This window comes from Eptesicus fuscus, chromosome 9 (assembly GCF_027574615.1).
Source record: "Eptesicus fuscus isolate TK198812 chromosome 9, DD_ASM_mEF_20220401, whole genome shotgun sequence".
NCBI classification, from domain to species: Eukaryota; Metazoa; Chordata; class Mammalia; order Chiroptera; family Vespertilionidae; genus Eptesicus; species Eptesicus fuscus.
Window position 1 is genome coordinate 16,458,419 of NC_072481.1, and position 24,095 is coordinate 16,482,513.

Sequence of the window (24,095 nt, forward strand, 5' to 3'; positions counted from 1 at the left end):
ACCCTCCTCCCGGTGGAGACTGGAGTCCATGATTCCTAAGCACTAGCTACCAGAGCATATGACTCGGGGCCAAAACAGAAGATGGGAGAAAATTTGGGAGAGGTGGATGGAGAGCGGATGCCCTAGCAAAGCCGTGAGGGACAGAGGGTGTGGGCAATGTCGTGGATGGGCGGGGCAGAGACGGGGTCAGAGCATGCCAGCCCCGGATTGGCTGTGCTGCCTATCGCTCCGCCCGAATTCTATAAGAGGCGCTGGCGGCTGGCGAGGTGCTGGCGCGGGGGCTGCGGCCACATCGCTTGCGTTCTTGACGTCCATCCTCCCTCGCGCGGGGGCAGCCGGCCAAACCCGAGGACCGACTGCTGCAGACCGCCGGGGGGCGGGGGATGCCGGGCTGCCGCATTAGCGCCTGCGGCCCGGGGGCCCAGGAAGGGGCAGCGGAACCGGGGTCGCCGCCGCCGCCGCCCCGGGAGCCCCTGCCATCCCCTCAGCCCCCGCCCCCAACTCCGACCTTGACCTCGACACCGACTCAGGCCTCGTCGCAGCCAGAGGCGACCCCGGCGTCGGTGGGCTCGGCCGAGGGGCAGGAGCTGCAGCGCTGGCGTCAGGGCGCTAACGGGGGTGCGGGGGCCACCGGGCCGGCAGGGGGCGCGGGCGGCGGCCCGGGGGCGGCGGGGTCCGGGGGGCGCGCCCTGGAGCTGGCCGAAGCGCGGCGGCGACTGCTGGAGGTGGAGGGCCGCCGGCGCCTGGTGTCGGAGCTGGAGAGCCGCGTGCTTCAGCTGCACCGCGTCTTCCTGGCGGCCGAGCTGCGCCTGGCGCACCGGGCCGAGAGCCTGAGCCGCCTGGGCGGTGGCGTGGCGCAGTCCGAGCTCTACCTGGCGGCGCACGGGTCGCGTCTCAAGAAGGGCCCGCGCCGCGGCCGCCGGGGCCGCCCGCCCGCGCTGCTCGCCTCGGCGCTGGGTCTGGGCAGCTGCGTGCCCTGGGGCACCGGGCGCCTGCGGCGGGGCCGCGGCCCGGAGCCGGACTCGCCCTTCCGCCGAAGCCCGCCCCGCGGCCCCGCCTCCCCCCAGCGCTGACCTCGGCGCCGCGACCCCCGGCCACCCGACAGGCCGTTGCCGAGGCGCGGATGGAGGACTGCGGACGCGTCTCTGACGCGGATGGATGGACTGGTCGGTCACAGGAAGAGAGAGTCGGGCGGCCGGGGGACCAGTAAGAGAGGCTGAGGTGCGGTCCTAGCGGCCGGTGCTTCCAGGGGGCGGGGATGGGTGGTGCAGGGAACCGGGTCGCCCTTCCTTGGGGCTTCTGGAGCCCTCTGGGTCCCTAATAAAGTTGTCCCCTTTCGGTTGCGGCCTCTCCCAGACCTGGGAAGTGAGGCGGTAGCACCAAGTCCCCATTATAGAGATGGACAAACGGAGGGTGCTCAGACCCCTGGAAGGTGTGCCCGCAAACTTACCAATGGGAGCCTGCTGCGCTGCCGCAGCACTCCCTCCCCCTCCCCTGCACCTGCGTTGACTTTCCTGCGTCCCTTGGGGCTGTAAGAAGAGTCTTGCCCTTGAGGCTGCTGTGTTCTGACACCTCCTAGCTCCATACCTCTGGGCGGACAGAATAATGAAGTCCCAAGATGGGGTGGGGGCTGGTACAGCAGTGTTCCACTGAGTTCTCTCCTAGGCCCCTGTTTTCCATTTGTGAGATGGAATCCCAGAGAGACTGGGGGGTTTTGTCCCATAATGCTTCAGCCCTTCCCCTTCTAGGAGAGGTTTTTTTCTCACGCCCTCATGCAACTTAGCTCAGAGTACAGCCTTAGATAACCAGTGTTTGGAAACTGTCTAAAGCTTCACCTGTTCTCCGAGACCCCTCCCCGCAACCTGGCTCTAAAATGGCTCTGCCAGGGATGGAGTCAGGTAACATTTTTTTTTTTTTTTTTTTTACAGAGAGGAAGGGAGAGGGATAGAGAGCTAGAAATATGAGAGAGAAACATCAATCAGCTGCCTCCTGCACACCCCCTACTGGGGATGTGCCGGCAACCAAGGTACATGCCCTTCACCAGCATCGAACCTGGGACCCTTGAGTCTGCAGGCGGATGCTCTATCCACTGAGCCAAACCGGTTAGGGCTCAGGTAACATCTTAGGGCTCAGGTAACATCTTTTAACAGGCCCAAGGGGGCAGGTATGTCATTGACTTCTAGAAAGGGGGTCCTTAAAGGGCCAGACCTGAAATGAGCTCTGCTTCTCTTCCTGTCCACACGCCCTTCAGGCTCCCCTTGCCCAGCCCCCACTCAGCTGTGAATGGCCTCACTGCTGCTCTGCTGCTCACCAGCTGAGTTGACTGCAGCCTTCAGCTCCAGGAAGGGCTGTAGTGAGGTTCACACAGGGCCGAGGTCTGGCTTCTCCCCCGTAAGTCATGGAAGAATGGTTTGTTCTCTTCAGTCACACCTGGAAACCGGCAGGGCTTTTGCTGGTGGAGTCAGGAGCTAATTTAAAGTCCTCATTTTGCAGAGTGGCAAGGTCACATGCCCGCAAAGGGACAGAACTGGATCCCAGGCTTTCTCTTAGTGTCGCTCCCTGCCCCGGGGTGGGGGCTAGAGAGAACTGATGTCCAGCTTGTCTGCTGTGTGACCTGGGACAACTCTGCCCCCTCTTTGGGCTGGTTTCCTCAGTCTCTCTCTGGATGCAGCTGTCCCACTTCATGTCAGGACTTGGGAATGGGTGGATGGGGGTAGGATGAGAATGTCCGAGTCAAGGGAATCTGGTTGAATCCTAGAGTCCTGAGGGTCCAGTGTATTGCTCTGACAGGCAGAGCCCCAGGGGCTCTCACCTGACCCCCGACCCCCATCAGCCTTTTCTTTCCCCAGGTGCCAAACTTTTGGGCTGGTTTCTTAGCTAATAGCCAGGCCTTCCTGAACCCATTTTTAGCTGGGGAAGGAAAGTCCAGGAGGAGGTCCCAGAGACTGAGGAGAGCTTGGGGACCAGGAGGACGGTACGTGGCCCTGACACCCTCTGGCCTCCCCAGAGAGGAGAAGCTTCTGAAGCTACTCTGGTGTTTGGGGTCTGGAGGTGAAGAAAGGACAAGGACTTTCTGGGTGAGGCACAGTGAGGAGCTTTGGCCACAGCACCGGGTGTGTGTGTGTGGCCAGAACTGTTTGTTTTCTGGGTTGCGCAGAAGAGCGCTTGGTCCAGAGAAGCTTTTAGCTAATGGTGTAAAGTGCTCTCTGCCATCCCAATTTTGCCTTTCCCTGGGATTTATTAGTAATCAGCTTTGTCCTGATTTGGAGGTGGAGGTGGGGGAGGGAATTAGAGATGGTAGGAAAGAGAGATGGTGCTGGAGTCACAGGCAGCTCTGTCTCCTCCCTCCACTTCCAGATGTCCCACTGCCAACCACCAAGGACCTGGGCTGCGTCACATGGTGCTCCGTGGCTTGAACCCCAGCTCTTGGTTTAGTGCTCTGCCCACCACCCCTCAGCCCAGGGCCTCTAGGAAGCTCCATTTTTTTTTCTCAACCAACAAACATTGACATCTACTCAGTCCAGGGGCTCAAGAAGCAGCACTTAATCCGAGGGTCTCCACTTTTAAGATTCTGTGTCTCCCAGTCCTCCTCTAGGCAGCCTTTGCTGACAGTCACCATCCCAGGGGACCCTCTGGGGGCTGGGCAATTTGTGTTGTTTGGAGGGCTACTTTTGGGCCTTCATAAATAACTATAGCCCCTGGTCAGGAAATTGACCCCCTTCCCTGCCCCCACCCCCATGACTTCCTGAACACTTTCTTGATGGCCTCCAGCCCTGGGGACTGGACCTGTGCACTGAGGACATGATGGCTACTAGTGAATCTGCGATCTCAACAAAGGGAAATGAGGGAACCGGAGCCTTTCTCCAGGTTAATGCCTGGGGCTGGGGAACCAGTTCAGAGTTCTAGTCTGGGACCTGTCCCTCCCCTGGATAAGCCCCTTCCCTCTCTTGGCTGGCCCTAGTCAAGTGAAGCCCTCTCTCAGGTCTCTGGGTGGTGCCACCAGAGGGCAGTGTGGGGCTGCTTCCCTGGGCACCTGGGCGTAGCCTGGAGCAGTGTCCCCGCCCCTAGCCAGCCTCCTGGTTGGCAGAAGAGGGGTTAGGGGAGGTCACTTAGAGAATAGGCTCAAAGGAAGCCTTCTGGTTGGGCCAGTCCCATCAGGAAAGACTTTCCTGGAAAGAGGCTGCCCTCGGTGATGATCACAGATTCCTTACACTGATAATGCAGCAAACATTGATGAACACCCTCTCCCACTGCCACCTGGGACCAAGGTGGTTTCCTAAAGATGAGGCTAAAGCAACAGGTCTTGGCTCAGGTGCTCCAAGCCTGCAAATGGCCGTCTCCAGGAGGCTCCTTTTCCCTGACAGCAGCTCTGGAGAAAACTGGGGCCCAGGCTTCTCAGGGCTGGAGAGGTCTTTAGAGCCAGCGGGGGAGGAGGTGTTTGGGAAAGCTGGGAGGTCCCTAGCCTATTTTTCCCCCCATTAGTCCTGACCAGCCGCACCACGGCCAGGAGTCATGGGAGAAGGAATCCTTGGTTCTGGAATAATAAATTAACCGCCTCCTGTCTGTGGCACTGTGCTAAGCACTTTATATCCACTATCTATTTCAATCCTCCCAACTATTCTGCAACGTAGGGATTATTCCCATTTCCACAGGCGACTTGCGCAAGGTCATAGAACCTGTATGTGGGAGATCCCTTAAACATCTGACTATGTGACTTTTCGTTTATCAGATGAATGTGGGAGGATTCTGGGCTCTCACCTTTCTGTCTGGGTCCAGTGATCCCTGTTTCTGGGAGTGATGTGATAAGAGGGGTAGCTGGAGGGGTAGTCTACGGTGCCCCTCCCAAGGTCTGGGCACACCCCCAGAGGCTGGCTCCTCAGCCTGGTTGTCTGGGTTCTGGGGGAAGGGAGGAGGGGTGAGTTGGGGTGAGTTAGGCTGAGTCGGCACACCTGGCTTTCAGGCAAAGGCAGCCCAGCTATGCTGAGGGCCTGTGCTTGCCTTGGACTGCTTCTTCCCTCCACACCTGGGCTGGGCTGTTTGGTGCCAAGGAGAGCAAAGATCCTGGGATGGCAGAGGAGGATGATAGGCCCCATAGTGGGGCAGAAAGTACCCCAGGCTTGGAACAAGACAGACCTGGGATTCTGTCCTGGCCTGGAACTTCTCTGCTGGGAGACCTTAGGCAAATCAATTACCTTCTCCCTGAACCAGTTTCTGTGTGTGTGTGTGTGTGTGTGTGTGTGTGTGTGTGTGTGTGTGTTGGGCAGTAGGGAGGAGATCGCTTCTGAGTATGACATGAGGAGCCACACTAAGTGCCTAACACATAGTGGAGATCTGTACAAGTGTAATGGAGCAGATCTGCCCAGCTTAGGAGAGGCTGCCAGGACATAGCCCCCAGCAATGTGGGCCTTTGCTTCCCCAGAGCATCACCATATCAGGAATCCCTGGAACCTCCCCCGTCTCTCTCCACCATGGGCCGGGGAACTCCATAAGGGGAGAGATGGAGGAAGGGGCAGGCTTTCCATCCCAGGAACATTCCATTCCAGCTGCTCAGACCAGTGGGGATCCCAGCCAAGGACAAAGGCTCAAGGGAACCTCTGCTTACCCCAGGAGCCCCCACTCCTTCCAGGGCAAGAGTCAATGGAGCCCAGTTCCATAATATTACCCCGGCACCTTCTCTCCATAATGGCCCCTCTTAAGGAGGTGGATGCTGAAGGGTTTGGGTGGGGCTGGGTGGCTGTAGGGAAGAGGTAATTGAAAAATCTTGAAATTGTTCTCTCCAGCTTCTCCCAGCAACTCTATGGATCTGAACTCCTGGGATTCTGTTCCTTCCCTGAGCACCTCCTCCAGGAAGACTTCTTCACTGGACCCTACACAAGGCGGAGCCTCCTTACTTCACGGGGGCAGGATTCTGGGGAAGTTCCTGTACTGTGAATTTCTCTATGTATGCCACATTTGACTTGGGCTTATGTTGTACCATTGGAAGCCCCTGAGATGCTATCAGATTATTTAAGAGTGAATAAATATGAAAGTGAAAAGGATTTCTTTAAAATATAGAGTCATCCCTCTTAAACAAGTCACAACACGGCTTGGTAGCTGCCCTTGCTTCTCAGTCTAACAGCTTGGAGACCTGTTCGAGGGGAACCAGTTTGAGAAATCCCTGTCTTCCTCATCCGCTGTTCTCGCCCTGACCCTGTGGGAACACACCTGTGGCCCCTCAGAAAGGTGATCAGCTCTGGCTCCTGGGGGAACACACCTCTTTCTGAGAAAGAGGTAGTGGCTACATAATTCTAAGCAAAGTTTTAAATGAGAAAAGGAACCACACTTATTCACATGTCCTGACAATAGAGGGAAGAGGGCCACATTTACTCACACACAACCCAGAATTTGTAGAATTCTGCAAAATGAATGTATATTGAGTCAGTCCCCTGATTCATACATGCAGGAAGAATACATTTCAATGACGTGAGACAACTGCACGTGGTTTTGAGTTTGCTTTGCGAGTGCCCTTGCCTGTTTTCCTTGGTGTGTCTGTCAGCACTCTTTAATTTGGCAGTTCCTCGAGCAGTTTCTGTTTGGTTTCATTTGACGATCTTAGGACTGTTGACTGATTTGCAGACTGGTTTCTCCCTTGAACTGGCTCAAAGCTGACCCTCTTCAGGAAGTCTTCCCTGATTCAGGCTGTGATGAGGAAGTTAGGGGTTGGGAATGCACATGTGAGATGTGTGATGGGGAGGGAGGTAGTGCCTGCTTGTGATAACCTGGCAGCATATGACCGTTTGTCAGTCAGGGTCCCAGCAGGAGACAGGCACACTCAGACTGGGCAGAGATGGAAAAGGGACTCTTTCCAAAGATGGGGGCTTAAGAAACTAACGCGGAATGGTGCTGCGCTCAGGGGATAGCAAAAGTTGGAAGCCTCTACAACTCCTGGACCTAAAATGGGGGAGGGTAGGGGAGGGTAAAGGGATGAGAGGACAGCTGTGTGGAGAGTCCCTGACAGGAGCAGTGGCCTGTGACTGAGATAGATGAATAAGACAACCTGGTGGGGAGGGAACAGGGGAATAAATACCCCATTCTTCTCCAATTTCCTGCTGGGGCCTCTCATTGGCCAAACCCAACAGGAAGGCAAGGAACAGGGAGTCACTGATGCACAGTTCCCAGAGGTCATCCTCCTCAGGGCAAAGAGCAGGGAGAAGGGTGGAGAGTGGGACTGGAGGAGCCAACACATTTGTAGCTGCTTGGGGGGGGGGGGGGGCATATCTGCGGTTCCCTAATGTTTACAGCAGGGCTTCTTTGCCCCTCTAGAGTTTCCCCACCTGCTGTGGTCATAAGGGGGTGGATTATTACTTGGAGAGCACTGTGGGGGATGGGGGCTTTCCTTCTTCACCCTTCCCCTCTCTGGCTCTGGGATTTCCAGTTCTTGATAACAGCCTGCCCTGGCATCTTACATGGCTGCAGGAATTGTCCACAAGAGGACAATGCCAGCCACTGAGTCAGTGTTTTTCTCACACCCACTGTCCCACTCTTAAACATACCCACAGACATGCCTGTTATCACCACAGTCATGGCTGTTGTCACACGTACATCAAGAAAATGTCCGTCTTGTCACACTGATACAACTCTGCCATAGGCATACATAAAATGGCCAATGTCACAGAAATATTAACTCTTGTCACTTGCCAACATGCCCTGTCACATATATGTATAGGAGACATACCGTCATGCTCATCCGTGGGACATCAGAGTGTAGGGGCAGGATGGTGCAGGGGTTAACAGCAAAGGCTTTGGAGTCAGACTAACTTCTCTGATCTTTTTGGCATTAGTTTCCTGGTCTCTGACATGGAGCTAATCCTTGCTCTAGTGGAGTTGTGAAGATGAAATGAGGGGTACTGATCGGGGAGACCTGGCATAGTTTTGGCCTGGAGTAAAGTACTCTAGAAACAGTAGCTGTTACTGGGAACGCCTGTCTCTCTCCTGCTTCTCACCCCATGCAGGTTACATAGGGACACTAGTGAGCACGTGCAACTGCACAAGGCCAGTTAGAAACCCTCAGGCGCAGGCCCCCTCCCCAGACATGTGTACATTATCAGACAAGCTCCCTCTGCCTGAACACTCTCCCTCCAGATCAGCATGGCTTGCTTTCCACTACTTTTAATTCTGTGCAATCAAATGTCACACTTTCGATGAGGCCCACCCTGACTTCTTTTAAAATTCGCAAACTCCAGCTATTCCAACCCCTTACCCTGCTGTGTATATTTTTGAGCATCACTGACCTTCTAAGACTATATAATTAGTTTATGATCTGTAATCTTCAAGAGGGCAGCGATCTTAGTCTTGGGTCTGCTGACATATTCCCAATCACTAGAATGGGTAGCTGGCTCACCGTGGCTGACTGCTGGTATATACATTTATGTACCATTGGTTCTTGGCTTCTCACCTTCTGAAACAAACATATCCTAACAAGCTGAGCCTCTGTGCTTATACTGTGAGCATCCCCTATGCGCCCAAATCAGGAGCGGGGACAAACTTTGTCCCTCCCAGGACCTTAGTTAGGTGGGCATGGGCAGAGTGAAGATGGGAGCTGTTTTAATCACCCAGCAAAGAAAGCCTTTCCACTCACCCTTCTAGCCATTTTGAGCCCAGCAGGGACCCATTGAGCAGGTGAGGTGGCTGGACTTACCCGGGTGACCTGGGGCCTCCTCTGTGGCCTTGGGTTTGTTTTTTATTTCACCCTGGCTGAAACCATCCAAGCCACCACTTCAGAGGCCACTAATGAGGATGAATGTGTTAAGGGCTTTGCAATTCGTGGATCAAAGGGTCTGGGTAAACAGTGGGAAGCGTCCAGGACCATGACTGGCTGATGCCCTGAGGGAAGAGCTCCCTGAGAGGGTGACATTCACTCCCAGACAGCCTGGTATGGCCTCGGGTGCTGGGAAGGAGACTACAAACCTGCTTAGAACAAGTTGGAATGTGCCCATCAGCATTTGGGGGTGACAGAACCAGAGGACTGAGGGAACCGCTCCCAGATAGGGTGGCCAAACCTGGGCTCAAGCTCTGGGGGACCCTAGAAATCCCCCCGTCTTAGCTGCCATTATTGGAGGTCGTCTGCAGTCTGGATTCACCCAACTTGTTTTCCACTTGCTTCCTGGGAAGGGATGGGGTAGAGGGGCAGAAATGGGGTCAAGTAGCCCTGAGCACCACAGTGTGAGACCAGGACCAGGATCATTAGGATTCTACGTGGGAAACACTGAAATAATTACTCTTGAACAGGAGACTTGCTGAGGCAGTGTGCGGGTACAAGTCATACGTGCAGACCTGAGCTCCTAGCACAGTTGTCAAGCTGGGGCTGGTGTTGAGGGAATGCCCCTTCCCTCAGCCACGGCCCAGGACTCAAACCTCCCCCGCCCCCCCTGCCAAGTACCCTCCCACAATGTAAGCCAGACTCAGGCTGGGGGAGGCAGCCACAGCCCCCACAGCCATGGAAGGTCCTTCTCCCAGGAGAAAGCATGGTACAGGGTGCTAGGCTCAGTGTAGACAATTTTTATTGGCAGGTGTTAAGAGTGCAGAGGCGGGGCATGGTTCTCCTCCCCGAGTTGAGGACCCTGTAACCAGGCCAGTGGGGTGGGAACACTTGACTGTGGCCAATTGGGGCTCTGTACCCTCCTAAGAACAAGCTCCCAGGCAGGAGGGCTCCTTGTGACATGGGGGAAGGGAGCAACACCCTGGAAGGGTCTTGGGCTGTGTCCTACCCCAGCCACTTGGTCCTGTCCATATACCTTGACTGCTCAGGTTAGGAGTGTTAGGAGACTGGGCCAAACATATCCCTCTCCAGGTATCTGTCTCATGCCTCCCTTTCCCTCCCCAGTGATTAGCCAGGTTGGACTACCAGGCCTGGTGAGTGGCCCAGCCTGACCCAAAGTGACTAATTCCCATAATGCACCATATTTTAGCCATTGAGTGGGCTGCAGACCCTTGAGGCTGCTGGGCTCACTATAGGCTGGCCCTAGCCAAAAAGACCCTTCTTAGGCCACAGAAATCAACCCACGATGATGGACATTGAGACCAACACCCCAAACATGCTTTGTCTCCTAAAGGCAATTAACCCCTAAGACAAACAGCTTCTGCACCCCACAATCATGTTGGTCTAAAAGTGTGTGGCAATAAGCAAAGAGCCCCAGCTTGGCCGTAAGCCCACAGGGGCCTCACTCAGGGAGTCTGGTCTGTTCAGTCGAAGGCCCAACCCTGTAGCAGCGCTGGGCCACCTGGCACAGGCTGCCTGTCTCTGGTCATGGCCTGCACACACTCCTCGAGGCCCCACTCCATCTGGGGAGACCCAGTCTCTCCTGACCAGGGTCTGAGTCAGTTACAAGGCAGCCAGGTGGGATAGCAGGAGTGGGCCCAGGCCAGCAGAGGCTGCACAGGGGTCACATAGTAATTGAAAGTGGCTGGCACAGCTCCATCAGGGACCGGGCGGCACCAGGCCTGGGCAGCGGCAGCCGCTGGGCCCTGCTCAGCCAGTGCCTGGAGTGCCATGGTGGCGATGAGGTCCAGTGTCTGGCGACGCTCGTGGCTCATGAGGCACACAGTGCTCTCGTTGACCACCCGGTGCAGTGTCACCAGGCAGGCGTAGCGGCGGGCTGAGTCGGCCCCGCTGAAGTGGGCCTCCAGGTAGCGCTCCAGTGTGCGCTGCTGCTCCACCACGTCCGGGAAGTCAATGAAGAACCGGGAGCACATGTAGCGTTGCAGGGCGCGCACGTCAGTGCTGGGCTGTGGCCGGAAGCCACGCACCAGGAGGTGGCAGTACTTGAGGAGGCCGCCGCCACGGATCTCTTCAGGGTTGCGTGTGGCGATGACTCTGTGCCGCAGGTGCTCCAAGGCTTCGTTGAAGTCCCCGTACAGGCTCTCACCTGTCACGGTGGGATGGAAGGCCTCAGACATGGGCGTGGATGAACACTGGCCAAAGAGCAGCAGGGAGTCCAGCATGATCTGGAAGGAGTCTACGCTGAACTCGAACTGGCGCCTGACTGAGTCCACAAATTTGAGCTCCATGTTCTTGCCGCTCTTGTTGGACAGCGAGATGAGGCTCCAGCGGTCCGTGTCCGTGCACACTTTCACCAGCTTCTGCACGTAGGCCTCCTTGAGTGTCAGTGGCGTGATCTTGGCTCGGCTCACACCAGCCGGCAGGAAGTCCAGCAGGCAGGCCAGCACCACCTCCTTGGTCAGCTGGAAGGATGCCTCGCTGCGCAGGTCCACGCGGAACACTAAGTCTAGGTCCTTATAGCCCAAGCCATTCTCGGGGTGCAGCACGTGGCTGGCAGCTGAGCCGTGTAGCCGCACACCATGCACGCGCAGTCCCTGTTCTTCTAGGCTGCTGCGGACGACCTGTGGAGGGGACGGCAGGAAGGAGAGGTGTCAGGAGCTTGTCCCCCGTCCCCAGGTCTGCCATGGGCTTCCATGTAATAGTGATAGTAACATCAACCACTGTTGACCACTTACCAGCTGTCACGCCTTTGGAAAGACATTTAACTCACTAAGCCAAAATTCCCTAAGCTAGAGAATGGCCTATTTGGAGGAAAGCCTCAGAAAGAACAGCAATAATGGTAACATATGCAAGCATAGAACTTACTAAAAGCCAGGTGCTGATCTAAGCACTTTATACATTAGGATGTAAATTCAAGTAATTCTCACAATAACTCCGTGAGGTAGGTACAATTATCCCCACGTTACAGATGGGGAAATGGAAGCACAGAGGGGCCGAGTAACTTGCCCAAGGTCACCCAGCTGGTGAATGCGGAGCTGGGAATTAAACTCAGAGCCCATGTCTTAACCACCATGCTCTTCTACTTTTCTAAAACTGTAAGTGAAACACTTGGTTTTGTGTCAGGCATAATGCTAATTGCTCAAATGTGTTTGGAACATAATTGTTAGTTCACACTCATTACTACATTATTCCTCACAATAATCCCATGTTTGAGTATTATTATCCCAATTTACAGATGGGGGACCTGAGGCACAGAGAGGTTAACAAACACGTCCAAGGTCAGAGAGCGGCCAGGGTGAGACTAGAACCCACGTCGGTTGGATTCTCAAATCCATGCATGCTCTTTTGACTCTGAGATACACGTGTTCATTCATCTTTACAAGATCACAGTGAGGCAAATATTATGCTCATTTTACAGATGAGGAAACTGAGGCTCACAGTGGTGAAATATCGAGGGGAAGCCGTTCAGAAATGGCAGGCCTGGCAGTTAAAACCCAGACCCTTTCCACTCTTAGGAAGCCTCCCGACCAAGTGGGAAGAGATGTAGCAAGATCCCACCTGCTGACACAGGAATATGACAGGCAAGTCATTTTATTTTTTTATTTTTTTCCTACAAATCATTTTAAACCTGCTCCTCTAGCCAGAGGCGTCTTCCCAGGCCTAGGACCAGGTGGGGAGAAGAGGGGAGCTGGGCTGGACACTCAGAGACCCAGAGTACTTCACACACTGTCCTGAAGTGACCAGGCAGCATTCCTACCCCGAGTGATTCTGCAACCCTTGCTGCCAAGTCAGCGCCTGCCGCCTGCTGGAGGGGCTGCCCTCCTGGCCTCAGGAGGAATTACTGTAAAGAATGCATCCAAGTGCTGAGGAGGCAAGATGCAGTGGGGCAATCTGAGGCGGGCGGCTCCCTCCAGGAAGCCTTCCGGGAGGAGGACCGTGACCATGGCAGGTATTTTCATGGCTATGGGGAGTGAGCAACTGGCCACCACAAACTTACGAGGAGGTGAGGGGGAAGCTGGGGGAGGGGAAGAGGAGTATTAGGTGCCAGGCCCTAGACCTTCTTACCGGAATCTATAAGAGAGGGCTTTATGATCTCTAAGTTATAAAATGGATACTGCGGCTCACAGGAGTGAAGTCACCTGCCCAAGATCGTGCAGAGGTGCCTTCAAACCCAGGTATGACTGACTCCAAAGTATTACCATTTTCCACGGTTCAGAGGAAGCCGAGACCAGAAACGAGGGTTCTAATCCCCCCTCCCTCTTAAAATTTCAAAGCGAGGCCAAAGCTTCCAGTCACTGAAGCCCAGAGTCGGAGTAGTTACGGAGCAAGGAGGTGGGGTTGGGGAGTGCCTTGGCCAGACAGTCAGGGAGGCTGGAGGTAAGGAGCCAGTTGCTGCCGTCCAGCCCGTGGGACTTCTAACCCACACCCTGGCAGCTGCATCCGTGTAAGCCAAGGAGAGAAACGGCCAAAGACCTTGTCCCAAGGACCCTGGTCAGGCCTGCAGAGCAGACCAGCCCCCTCCCAAGTCCCATTAGAGCTGACTAAGCCTTACTCAGTGCCAGCTCCTGCTCCCAGGCCGATGCCCACCCCAGGGCATGGCATCTGGCCTGGTGAGTAGGTAGCAGTACCCTTGTTAAATCGCCTGCGTCAGGCCATGGGGTTGGCTGTGTCAGCCAGCCAGAGGCTGTTGTCTCTTTCCCAGGTGTGACTACAGCCAGTTTGGCAGATAGTCCCCAGATACTGCCACACCCAAGGACTGCAGGGCAGCGTGGAGCCTCCTGAATCAGACTTTCCAGCCATGGAGGGGGCAGTGGCCACACCCTCCTTTCTCCTGTGCCAAGGCCTTCCCCAGCACCACTCTGCTCCCAGGCCACTGCTGAGACCTGCAGGGAGATGTAGGTGCTGCCAGATAGCAGGCTTATAAAAAATTCAGAGCCACCTAATGCAAGTCCTAGGGCTGCAGCTGGAGAGATAAGATTGTGACCTGGACAAAGGACTTATCCAAGGTCACACAGGCAATAAATGCCTGAACTTAATTAGAACCAGGCTTCCAGAGGGCAGGGACCTCTTACAAAAGAGTGGGCCCCCTAGCCCAGGCACAAGCAAGAACTGCATTTCTTGCTGTTCAGATTGCTGCTGTAGGTGAAACCTTGCGGGGGGAGGGGGAAGGCGGGGCGGGGGGAAGAGGGAGAAAGATTCTAATTCTTGAACTGCAGGGCAACCCAGCACCGGTAAGAAGCCCAAAGTCAATAACCAGCGTCCCCACCACACACACCCAGCGCCCCCACCACACACACACACCCAGCTCCCCCATCGCACACACCCAGCTCCCCCACCGCACACACCCAGCGCCCCCACCACACGCACCCAGCGCCCCCACCACACGCCCCCAGCGCTCCCACCACACACACCCAGCACTCCCACCACACACTTCCCAACAGCTTGAGAAGCTGCCAGCTGCAGATTCCTGGCAGAAGATGGACTTTCTTCCCTGTGGAGGCAATTATACAGGCCAGGTGAAGGCACCTGTTCCCTTTGGATTCTAGAACCAGAAAGGGTGTTGGAGAGCAGTCCAACCCATCCCCATTGAACAGATGGGAACACTGGGCCCAGCAGAGGGAAGAGACAACAGGACAGGTCCTAAAGCCAGATGTCCGACCTGCCAGTCCAGCTCTGAAGTCTCTGCTGCCCTCCCCACCACAGCAGGCAGCTCCCTGTTCTGTGATGTCTCTGACCCTTGTCTAGGAGGACATTGTACTATTATCACATTGTGAAGTCAGCTCCCCCACTTGGCTGGGAGGACCTGGAAAGCAGGAAGGCTAGGTCCCAGTCATATCTATGCCCCCCTAGGGTTCCAAAGAAGGCTTGGCACCGAGCCGGCACCAGTAAAGGCAGTTTGGATCATATTGGTACTTCCCCTGCAGGGCACCTCTTGTCCTTGCAGAGAGAAACTGTCCCACTGGGCTCCTCTACTCCCTTCCCCATTCCTGAAGCAGGTTCAGAAGTTGGGGCCCCAAGGTTGACCTGACTGTCCTGGGGAGAAAAGCCTCAACTGGTTTCCTAATTACCCCATGACAGCGGGCAGCAGAGGAATGCCTCTGTGAGGCGCCATGGGCTGCAAATGAGTCAGCCCTGGAGAATCTGCTCCCACCCTTTCCCATTCCCCAGAAGGGAGGGCGAGGTAAATCCCCCAGCGAGCACCCCTGCCCCTCTGCGGAAGCTAAGGCTTCACCTCATTTGTCAGCTACTGCCCCAGAGAGTCCATCTCTGCTGGGAAGGTGCAGGAATTGTGGATGATTTTCTGGTTTCTTCTTATTCCACAGACCTAGACGTTGAGTCTCGGGAACGGGGAAGGAGTGAAAACACCTTGTACCTGCAGCAGTGGCTCTTGGGAAGACTCAAAATTCTCTGGGTTTGATATTCACACATTCAGGTAGTCTTAGGCAGCTCATCTCTGGGGCCTCAGCTTCCCCAGCTACAAAATGGGTGCAACAATGACCATATTCTGGGATTTCAGAGCATGGCAGTGCCTGGTCTAAACAGATGAAAGAGCAAATTTAGGGTTGCTGAAGGTCAGGTGAAGGGAAGAGGAGTCTGAGGAAGAGGAGAGGGGTTGCCAGAATTCTCTCTGCCTGCTCCTCAGTACAGAAATGGGGCTTGGGATTTGGGCTGACACTCATTCCCAATCTTGGGAAGGGGAAGAAACACCTAAACAACACCTGAGGTTGCCTCCCAGCATGCAGGCATCAGGTCTGGCCTGGTGCTTAATCTCCTCCTACCACAACCCAGCTGAGAGGGCCTCCCTGTCCACATAATAGCTAGAGGGCTCTTGAGCAAAGGGCTGTGGGAGCACAGGACAGAGCCTGCCCTCAGAACTTGGAGAGAGGGAAGGAATGAGAATGAGGCCCAGGCCCTAGCTGGTTTGGCTCAGCGGGTAGAGCGTCGGCCTGTGGACTGAAGGGTCCCAGGTTCCATTCTGGCCAAGGGCACATGCCTGGGTTTCGGGTTCGATCTGATCCCCAGTATGGGGGCGTGCAGGAGGCAGCTGACCAATGATTCTCTCTCATCATTGATGTTTCTATCTCTCTCTCCCTCTCCTTCATCTCTGAAATCAATAAAAAAAAAATATTTTTTTTTTTTTAAAAAAAGAGAGAATGAGGCCCAGGAATGATGATTTGGGGATGAAAAGAACCATTTTGGATCCAAGAATGTATACCTACCCACCCAGGGCTGCCTGGCATCTTTTGTCCTTCGAGGCGGGACTGTTCTTTCCCAACTACTGTGTTTCTCATCATCCTGCTCTCCTCTCCAAGCCAGGGCCAGGGTGAACAGTCCGAGAGGAATCCGGACTCCCCAAGGGCGGCGGAAGGGAAAGCCAAGCGGGGAGGGACTATGAGGTGCAGGGAAAAGGGAGTATGGTCTACTATCAATGCTGTGCGATTTTGTTATAGCCCCTGTCCCTCTCTGAACCTCATTTTCCCTAGCTGTCCGGCGAATCCAGCAGACCCCGGGTTCCTTCCAGCCTCGAGGGCCTCAGGATAGAGACCCCAGGCCCCGCACCCAGCGCGCTCTCACCTGCACGATCTGCCGGGGCTGCACGCTCAGCGTTGGAAAGTTGCCGCGCCCGTGAATGGGAATTGGCTCGCTCAGGAGCGCGTCCAGCCGCTTCACCTGCGGCCAGCCTAGCCCACTCAGGTGCGGTCCGAGGGAAGCTGATGCGGCTCCCGGGTCGGGGCCGCCGCTTACCTGGGCGGCCGTGGCCACCGCCGAGGCTGCAGCCGTCCCTACCAGCGCAGCCGCCCGGTCCGAGCGCTCCACTCCGTTCTCCGGCATCATTAGCCCGGCCCGGGGCCCCGACGGCAGAAACCCGGGATGGTTAAGGGGAGGAGGGCGAGGAGAGCGGATGGGCCGGGTCCCAGGCGGCAGGCGCGGCTGCAGGGACAGCACGGCAGCGGAGGCGAGGCAATCCCCGGGCACACCTGTGACAGCGGCGACCTACCGACCCTGAAGCTTGTCGCTTAGGGCCCAGTTGACTTTTATAGGCCGCGGGCGACAGGTCCATTGGTCCAGGTAGCTGTCACACAGCGGGAGAGTCTCTCGAAACTCTGCCATTGGTCAGAAGAGCCATGGAGATTCTGATTGGCTGGGAGGCACTCCTCTGCCCCGCCCACCTTCTCGGCTGAATTCCCTGCTTTGGTCCTTAAAGAACTTCTGTTCCCGGTGATTGGCCGCGGCGGAGCCCTGACCCTGGACTTAAAGGGATTGCGCTCTCTAGGGGCAGAGGGGAGGGAGTGATCGGTGGTTTGCAGCGGAGTCGGACCACTAGTAAGTTCCAGGTGTTTTTGTTTGTTTTTGGCGCTGGGAGGAATTTAGAAATCACCTGGCCTGGTCCTAGTCATCCACTATTTTCAGAAGCCCAGAGAGATCTCGCTATTTGTTCAACTCTACACAGCGCTCCTTTCGCTTTCCCGCAATCTTCCATCGTTGAAGAAAGGTAACAAACTCGGAATATACCGAGGTAGGGACTTTTTAACGCACTCTCTTGATTGTTCCTTGTCAATCAAGAGAGTGCGTTACAGTCTGGCCAGCCTTAAAATCCAGGTTCAGAGAAGGGGAAAAACTGATTGGAGAAGGGAGGTACCTGCCTGACTCCCCAAGGTCACCCAGCGAACAAGTCGGGCCTTTGTGCTGACCCTGGGCCATAGAATCTGTGGGCGCATGCTCATTCCACTACATTTGCACAAACCCAGGGCCTTTATGGAGGATGGAAGTAAGCTGGAACTGGGGGCTTGGTTTTCCTGACCCAGCGTCTCAGGCCCTTCTGCAGCCCCGTCTGCAGGAGCTTCTGGGTTGGCTGGCAGAACTCTTTCCTGCCAGCCTGTTCTCAGCCTCCTCAGGTCCTGTGCTTCCTTAAGCAAGTCACTAAACCCCCCTCAGTCAGTTCCTCATCCGCCCCAGAGAAGGTGCTCAGTAAATATTTTTAAAGTTTTGATTTATATATAGTTGGCCAAAGATTATTTCAGTAGGACATATGAAAATATAGAAGACGAAAAGAGGAAAAAGAAAAAATATAAGACATTTCAGATAGTGCTAAGAAGAAAATGAAATAGGGTAGTGGAAGAGGAAGCAACCATGTATGTATGTGAAAAAGCGAGATATAGTGAGTGAGAAAGATAACTGGAGAGATCGATTACATCATTAGATGGTGTAATTATGGAAGGCCTCCTTAATGAGGTGACATTCCATTGCTTCTGCTGGACTGACTTCTGCCCTATCTCCCCCCTGCTTGTTCCTAGACAGTCAGGGCAGCAGAGAAGGTGCTAAGCCACACATTCCTAGAACCTTGAAAGCTCAAGATGGAAAGTCTTTTGACAGTCATTTTGTTCACCCTCTTTGCACTTTATAAATGGGAAAACCGGGGTCCAGAAAGCAGAAGGGATTTTCCCCAGGGAGACTGGCTGGGGCTGGAACTCCATAGGGGCAGGGCCTTGTGAGAGTGGCCTGGTGCTGTGACCACCCCACACATTTGAATCAAGTTCTCTAAGGAAAGGAACAGGTTTCTTTTCCTCTTTCCTTCCTTCTATCTGCACTAGAAAGAGCAATTAACAAATTCGTGTACTGTGAATCGCCATTCTGTAGACACCTTTATTCCCAAAGGTAATTGGTCCAATGTTTGCCCAATCACAGCACATAAACATCATTATGATGGGAGTGGGGTGACTGGAGGATATAGGAAGAGGAGAGAGAAGATGACAGAGAAGGGGTGGGGGAGACAGAGAGAGAGAAGGGGTATGCTCAATAGTTTTTCATTTTCACCAAAACCAAAATTTAATTGTCCTAATGAATGGCCGGGTTACATACACTCTGAAGAGTCCACCTGGCTTTCAGATGTTATATATGAGCCTTTCTCCCCTGTACAGATTTCACATATTCATTCTGACTTTGATTGATTTTAAAAGGGAACTTAGTTTCTATGATAATTGAGTCTTTGTACATGAGTAAGTCACTTTCCCTATCTGGACCTGTTTCCTATTTTGTAAATGGGAATGAAATAGGAGTCAGTCTCTTCCATTCACACCTTCTATGATTTAAGGAAGTGGGAAGGGAAAAGGAGATCTGGGGAAAGTCTTGGTCCCTACATTGCCTCCTCCTCAGCTTTGGGTTGCCAAACAAGAGCTTGGAATCACACTAGGCACTAAACTTTAAAAAAAATATTTTTTTTATTGATTTCAGAGAGGAAGGGAGAGGAGATAGAAACGTCAACGATGAGAGAGAATCATTGACCGGCTGCCTCCTGCATGCTCCCTACTGGGGATTGAGTCCGAAACCCCGGGCATGTGCCCTTGACCAGAATTGAACCCAGGACCCTTCAGTCCGCAGGCCGGTGCTCTAACCAACGAGCAAACCCAGCTAGGGCAAGGCACTACACTTTTGACACAGGAGCGGTCTCTCACTTCATCCGTATAAAGTGTACAACTCAATATTGATTTGTATACTCACAGAGTTATTCAGCCAGGGCCATAATCGATTTTAGAACATTTTCATCGCCCCCTATGGAAACCATGTCCCCTTTAGCAGTCACTCCCCCATTTTTTCCCAACCCCTCAGCTCACAGTCCTAGGCAACCACTAAACTATTTTCTGTCTCTATGTAGATTGACTTATTCTGAACACTTCGTATACATGAAATCGTATAATATGTGGTCTTTGCGATTTGTCTTTTTTACTCAGCATAATGTTTTCAAGGCTCATCTATGTTGTAGCATGTATTAGTATTTCATTTTTTCTTTTTTAAGATTAACTTTCTCTTTTTTTTTAAATATATTTTATTGATTTTTCACAGAGAGGAAGGGAGAGGGATAGAGAGCCAGAAACATCGATGAGAGAGAGACATCGACCAGCTGCCTCCTGCACGTCCCCCACCAGGAGATGTGCCCGCAACCAATGTACATGCCCTTGACCGGAATCGAACCTGGGACCTTCCAGTCCGAAGACCGACGCTCTATCCACTGAGCCAAACCGGTTTTGGCTTCATTTTTTCTTTATCTGTTCATTGGGTCATTATCACCTACATCCAGGGTGGTATAAAAGTCTGTGCCAACATGTAGTCAGCACTCAATCTTGCTTGCCCTCACAGAAACAGGGCTAATTTGCTAATTTGGAGCAAGATTCAGACAAGTGGTGTTTTTTTTTCTTTGTGTTTTTTTTCTTTTCTCAGCACAGGAAAGGTGTAGAGAGAGTGAGATCATAGAGAATGAAGCTCTGAGAGAGAATCAGGAGGGCTCAGGCCAAACTCTGAAGGAAAGAGACGGGCAGCAGAGGGTAGAGCTGTGAGCAGGGCGCTCCTGGGCCTCACCTCCCTCAGGTTCACAGGGCCCCTCCCTGTCCCCCAGCTCCTCTGAGCCTGTGCAACCCTGTGGGGAGGCAGGTGGAGGTGACTGATGATTAAGCCCATTTCATGGGTGAGGAAACTGAGGCTTAGGAAGGGGTGATATACGTCTTTGTCTCATCTCCTCTGCTAGAGTGGAGCTTCTCAGGCTCAAGGGCTGCTTGCTCCTATTTATATCCCCTCAAGGCTGATGTTGCCAATAAAAACAGGAGTGGCTGCTCATCAGTGGTTCCCAGTCCCAGCAGACCCCACCTCCCTTTTATAACAAGTATCTTGCAATACCTTCTTTCCTGTAATGAAATGCAATTCATAGATAATAGATACTAATTATACACTCCTAATATTTTTTTTTTGGGGGGGGGAGGAAATGAAGATAATGCTATAACTGAAATGTAAAGAAGAAAAAGGAAGATAATCTGTCTTTTTATGGTTTAATTTTTTATTGAGATATAATTGACATATAATGTGTTTCAGGTGTACAACGGTTCCATATTGGTATATATTGTGAAGTGATCAGCACATTAAGCCTAGTTATCATCTCTCACCATATAGTTACAACTTTTCTTGTGATAGAGAACTTTTAAGATCTATTTTCTTAGCAACTTTCAAATATGCAATACAGTAATGTTAACTATAGTCACTGTGCTGTACATTACATTCCCAGGACTTATCCTATCTAATGAAGAGGGAATATGCTAATTGACCATCACTCTGTCACAAAGATGGCTGCACCCACAGCTGAGGCCAAGTTCCCATAAGGAGCCTTAACGAGCAATCACCAGGGTCCTGAGGCTACACCCTCCCCTGCCCCTGTGGTGCTTGACAGGGGACCTCAGGCTGTGCCCCCCCGCCCCAGCACTGGGCCAGGGGTCCTGAGGCTGCGACCCCTGCCTGGCTGGGCTTGACAGGGGACCTCAAGGTGCACCCCCAGTGCTGGGTTGGGGGAACTCAGGCTGCACCCCTGCCCAGCAGGGCTTGACGGGGGACCTGAAGCTGCACCCCCCTCTTGGTGCTGGGCCAGGGGACCTGAGGCTATGCCCCCTGCCTGGCAGGGCTTGACAAGGGTGGGACTGGCCAGGTCTGGATCTAGCCCAATGTGGGGGGGCCGGCTGGGTCTGTGTCTCACTCGATTTTTGAGGTGCATGTGGGTGAGCGGGGACTTGACTCTGGGTCCCGTGGTGCGCCCCAGACTCTGACAGGAGGAAGGTTTTCATATACATTTTACTAATTTTCTTTCATCTCTGACACTTCTATTATAGAGAAAGGGCAAATAGCAATATTAAATTATTTCCTCTAATTAATCCCCTTTTAATGTGCATGAATTTCATGCACCGGGTCACTAGTTTATTTTATAATTGGAAGTTTGTAGATGTCTTTTACTTATTTGCTAGAGGCTCAGTGCACGACATTCATGAACTGGGGGGCGGGGGAGGGGGTCTCCTCATCCCGGCCTGAACCCTTTAGCAGTCCAGGAGCCCTCAGGGGATGTCCGACTGATGGCTTAGGCCTGCTCCCCGAGGGGAACTTGCCTAATCTGCAGTCAGACATCCTTAGTGCTGAGGCAGGAGAGGCTCCTGACATCTCTGCTCTGCTCACCATCAGCCCGGCCTGTGGCTGAGCAGTGCTCCCCCTCTGGGAGCACACTGACCACCAGGGGGCAGCTCCTGCATTGAGCGTCTGCTCCCTAGTGGTCAGTGAGTGTCATAGCGACTGGTCGTTCTGCTACTCAGTCAATTTGCATATTACCCTTTTATTAAATAGGATTATTATATAGGATTTTTAAACCTGTAAATGCATACAAGGCTGACCTCTTGTAGAATAGGGCTTCTCAATTGGAATGTGCATAGGAGTCACCTGTGGATCTTGTTAAAATACAGATTATGAATCAGCAGGTCTGGGAAGCACCTGAGTCTGCGTCTCTAACCAGCTCCCAGGTGTGGTTCAGCTGCCACACGAAGGCTGCAGAAGTAGGCATCTGGTTCCCTGAGCCCACGGAGGGGCACCGCCCACAGCCACCCGCTCCCCAGGACGAAGCAAGGGGCAGCCCTGTCTGGGGCTTCCCCAATGGCTGCCCAGGAAACTGCCTGCCCTGCAACCCAGCCTCATTCCTGGCTGGGTGCCTGCTGCCAAAACAGCAGTTCCCACGAAGGAGCCCGCCCTGGGGAATGAGCCTCGGGGAAGGGAGGGAGGCCGGGAATTGACGTCTGTCCGAGTGGGAGGGGCTTCTGTGTCCTGCTCCCCCTCACGCCAGCCCCACCCTCCTCCCTACTACTGCTTGGTCAGTAAATCCCAGTGCTCCACCCCCCTCCCATCCCTTTTCTCCCAATGCTCCCTCCTGTTTTCCCTCAGTCTGGGCTGGTCCCTGCGGTGGGGCACCCAGATGACACTCAGTCTAGGTAGGGGCTGCAGATAGGCAAACTGACACCTTTTATCTTGAAGCAGTTTTCTGTCAAAGGAGGTGGGAACTCACTTCTAGCCTCCTGGGGCAAATCCTCCTCTTGTCTGGGCTAACAAAAAGGGGTGGGATCTGAGGATCCCCAAGGCTGGTCCAGCTCTAAAGCCCGGATCCCTTGATGGCAGTGAGGATTTTTCCAACCTTGAGGCGGAGAGGCCATCACAGTCCTCAACTTTGGCTATTGGAGCTGGAAGGCTGGCTCTCACTATATAGTTGTGCACCAAATGATGAGGTTGGGTCAACTATGGATCACATACATATTCGACGGTGGTCCCATAAGATTATAATGGAGCTGAAAGTTTCATATTGCATAGTGACGTCTTAGCCTTGTAGCATGCTGACTTTGCAGAGCAACGCATTACACAGATACTTACCATTGTGTTATAATTGCCTACAGTATTCAGTACAGTAACATGCTATACAGGTTTATAGCCTAAGAGCTGTAGGGAAACAGAATTTGTCATCCTCAAATATGTCTCTTTGGCATAGGATCACTTTAGGCTGCTTAATTTTAAGGAGAACAGACAGGGAGAAGCTCTGAAAACCAAGTAGAGGTTACACCCTTTGTAAGGTATGTACTTTCGTAAGGAAAATATGCATTTGTGTCTCCCTTGCTGTACCTGGAAGTGGGGGCGGGTGGGGTGACCTTACCCCTAGTAACTCTTATCAATTCAGAAGGCCAAGACTGAAACCTGCATAATAACCTTACTGTGCTTTTCCTGGTAACTGCCCAGGGCTCTCTCCATCCTCAACACCTTTTGTCTTCAGCTGGAAATAATATTTAAGGTGGTGGCTTCAGCCATTTGGGCCAGTTACTGAATTTTCCTGGATCCCTCCCAGGTATACAGGAGGTATACATATTATTAAACTCTTGTTTGTTTTTCTCTTGTCAATCTGTCTCTTATTACAGGATATCTCAGCCAAGAACCCAGAAGCATAGAGGGAAAATTATTTTTCCTTCCCTATACAGCAATAGGCTAGAGCCGTGGTTGGCAAACTGAGGCTCGCGAGCCACATGCGGCTCTTTGGCCCCTTGAGTGTGGCTCTGGGTGAGTCTATTTTGAAGAAGTGGCGTTAGAAGAAGTTTAAAAAATTTGGTTCTCAAAAGAAATTTAAATCGTTGTACTGTTGATATTTGGCTCTGTTGACTAATGAGTTTGCTGACCACTGGGCTAGAGGACTATAGTGGACTATAGATAGTATCTAGGTTTGTGTAAGTGCACTCTATGGTGTTCCCACAATGCAATTGCCTAACAACCCATTTCTCAGAATGTATCCCATCATAAAGTGGCACAAGACTTTATAAATGGGGAAACTGAGACCCAGTGAGAGGAAGGCTCCTGCCTCAGCCCATAAGCCAGATAAGGTCCTAGCCTTCACCTCCTATGAGCTCTCAGATGAACTTCCTGGGGCTTTCACGGCCCCCTCTCCTCCTGGGGACCTGGAGGCTACTCGGAGATAGTGGGGAGGGCGGGTTTAAGGGAAGAATCCTCC

The 24,095-nt window shown here is 53.3% G+C and overlaps 2 protein-coding genes across 3 annotated transcripts; one reads left to right on the top strand and one right to left on the bottom strand.

Annotated features, from left to right (window-relative positions):
• Positions 1-257: 257 nt before the first annotated feature.
• On the top strand, positions 258-6,025 carry TRNP1 (TMF1 regulated nuclear protein 1). Of its 2 annotated transcripts, none has more exons than XM_054721051.1 (2): positions 258-1,221; positions 5,781-6,025. In XM_054721051.1, the coding sequence occupies exon 1, from the start codon at positions 384-386 to the stop codon at positions 1,071-1,073; it is 690 nt and encodes a 229-aa protein (XP_054577026.1). In that variant the 5' UTR covers positions 258-383; the 3' UTR covers positions 1,074-1,221; positions 5,781-6,025. The 2 variants fall into 2 exon arrangements, with proteins under 2 accessions (XP_054577026.1, XP_054577028.1); XM_054721053.1 differs by having other exon boundaries at positions 258-1,206.
• Positions 6,026-9,521: 3,496 nt separating this feature from the next.
• Positions 9,522-16,769, bottom strand: TENT5B (terminal nucleotidyltransferase 5B). The gene is made up of 2 exons (XM_008148024.3): positions 16,334-16,769; positions 9,522-11,379 (listed from the first exon to the last, which is right to left on the bottom strand). Exons 1-2 carry the CDS (start codon positions 16,592-16,594, stop codon positions 10,357-10,359), a joined length of 1,284 nt encoding a protein of 427 aa, XP_008146246.2. The 5' UTR covers positions 16,595-16,769; the 3' UTR covers positions 9,522-10,356.
• Between the last annotated feature and the right edge of the window lie 7,326 nt (positions 16,770-24,095).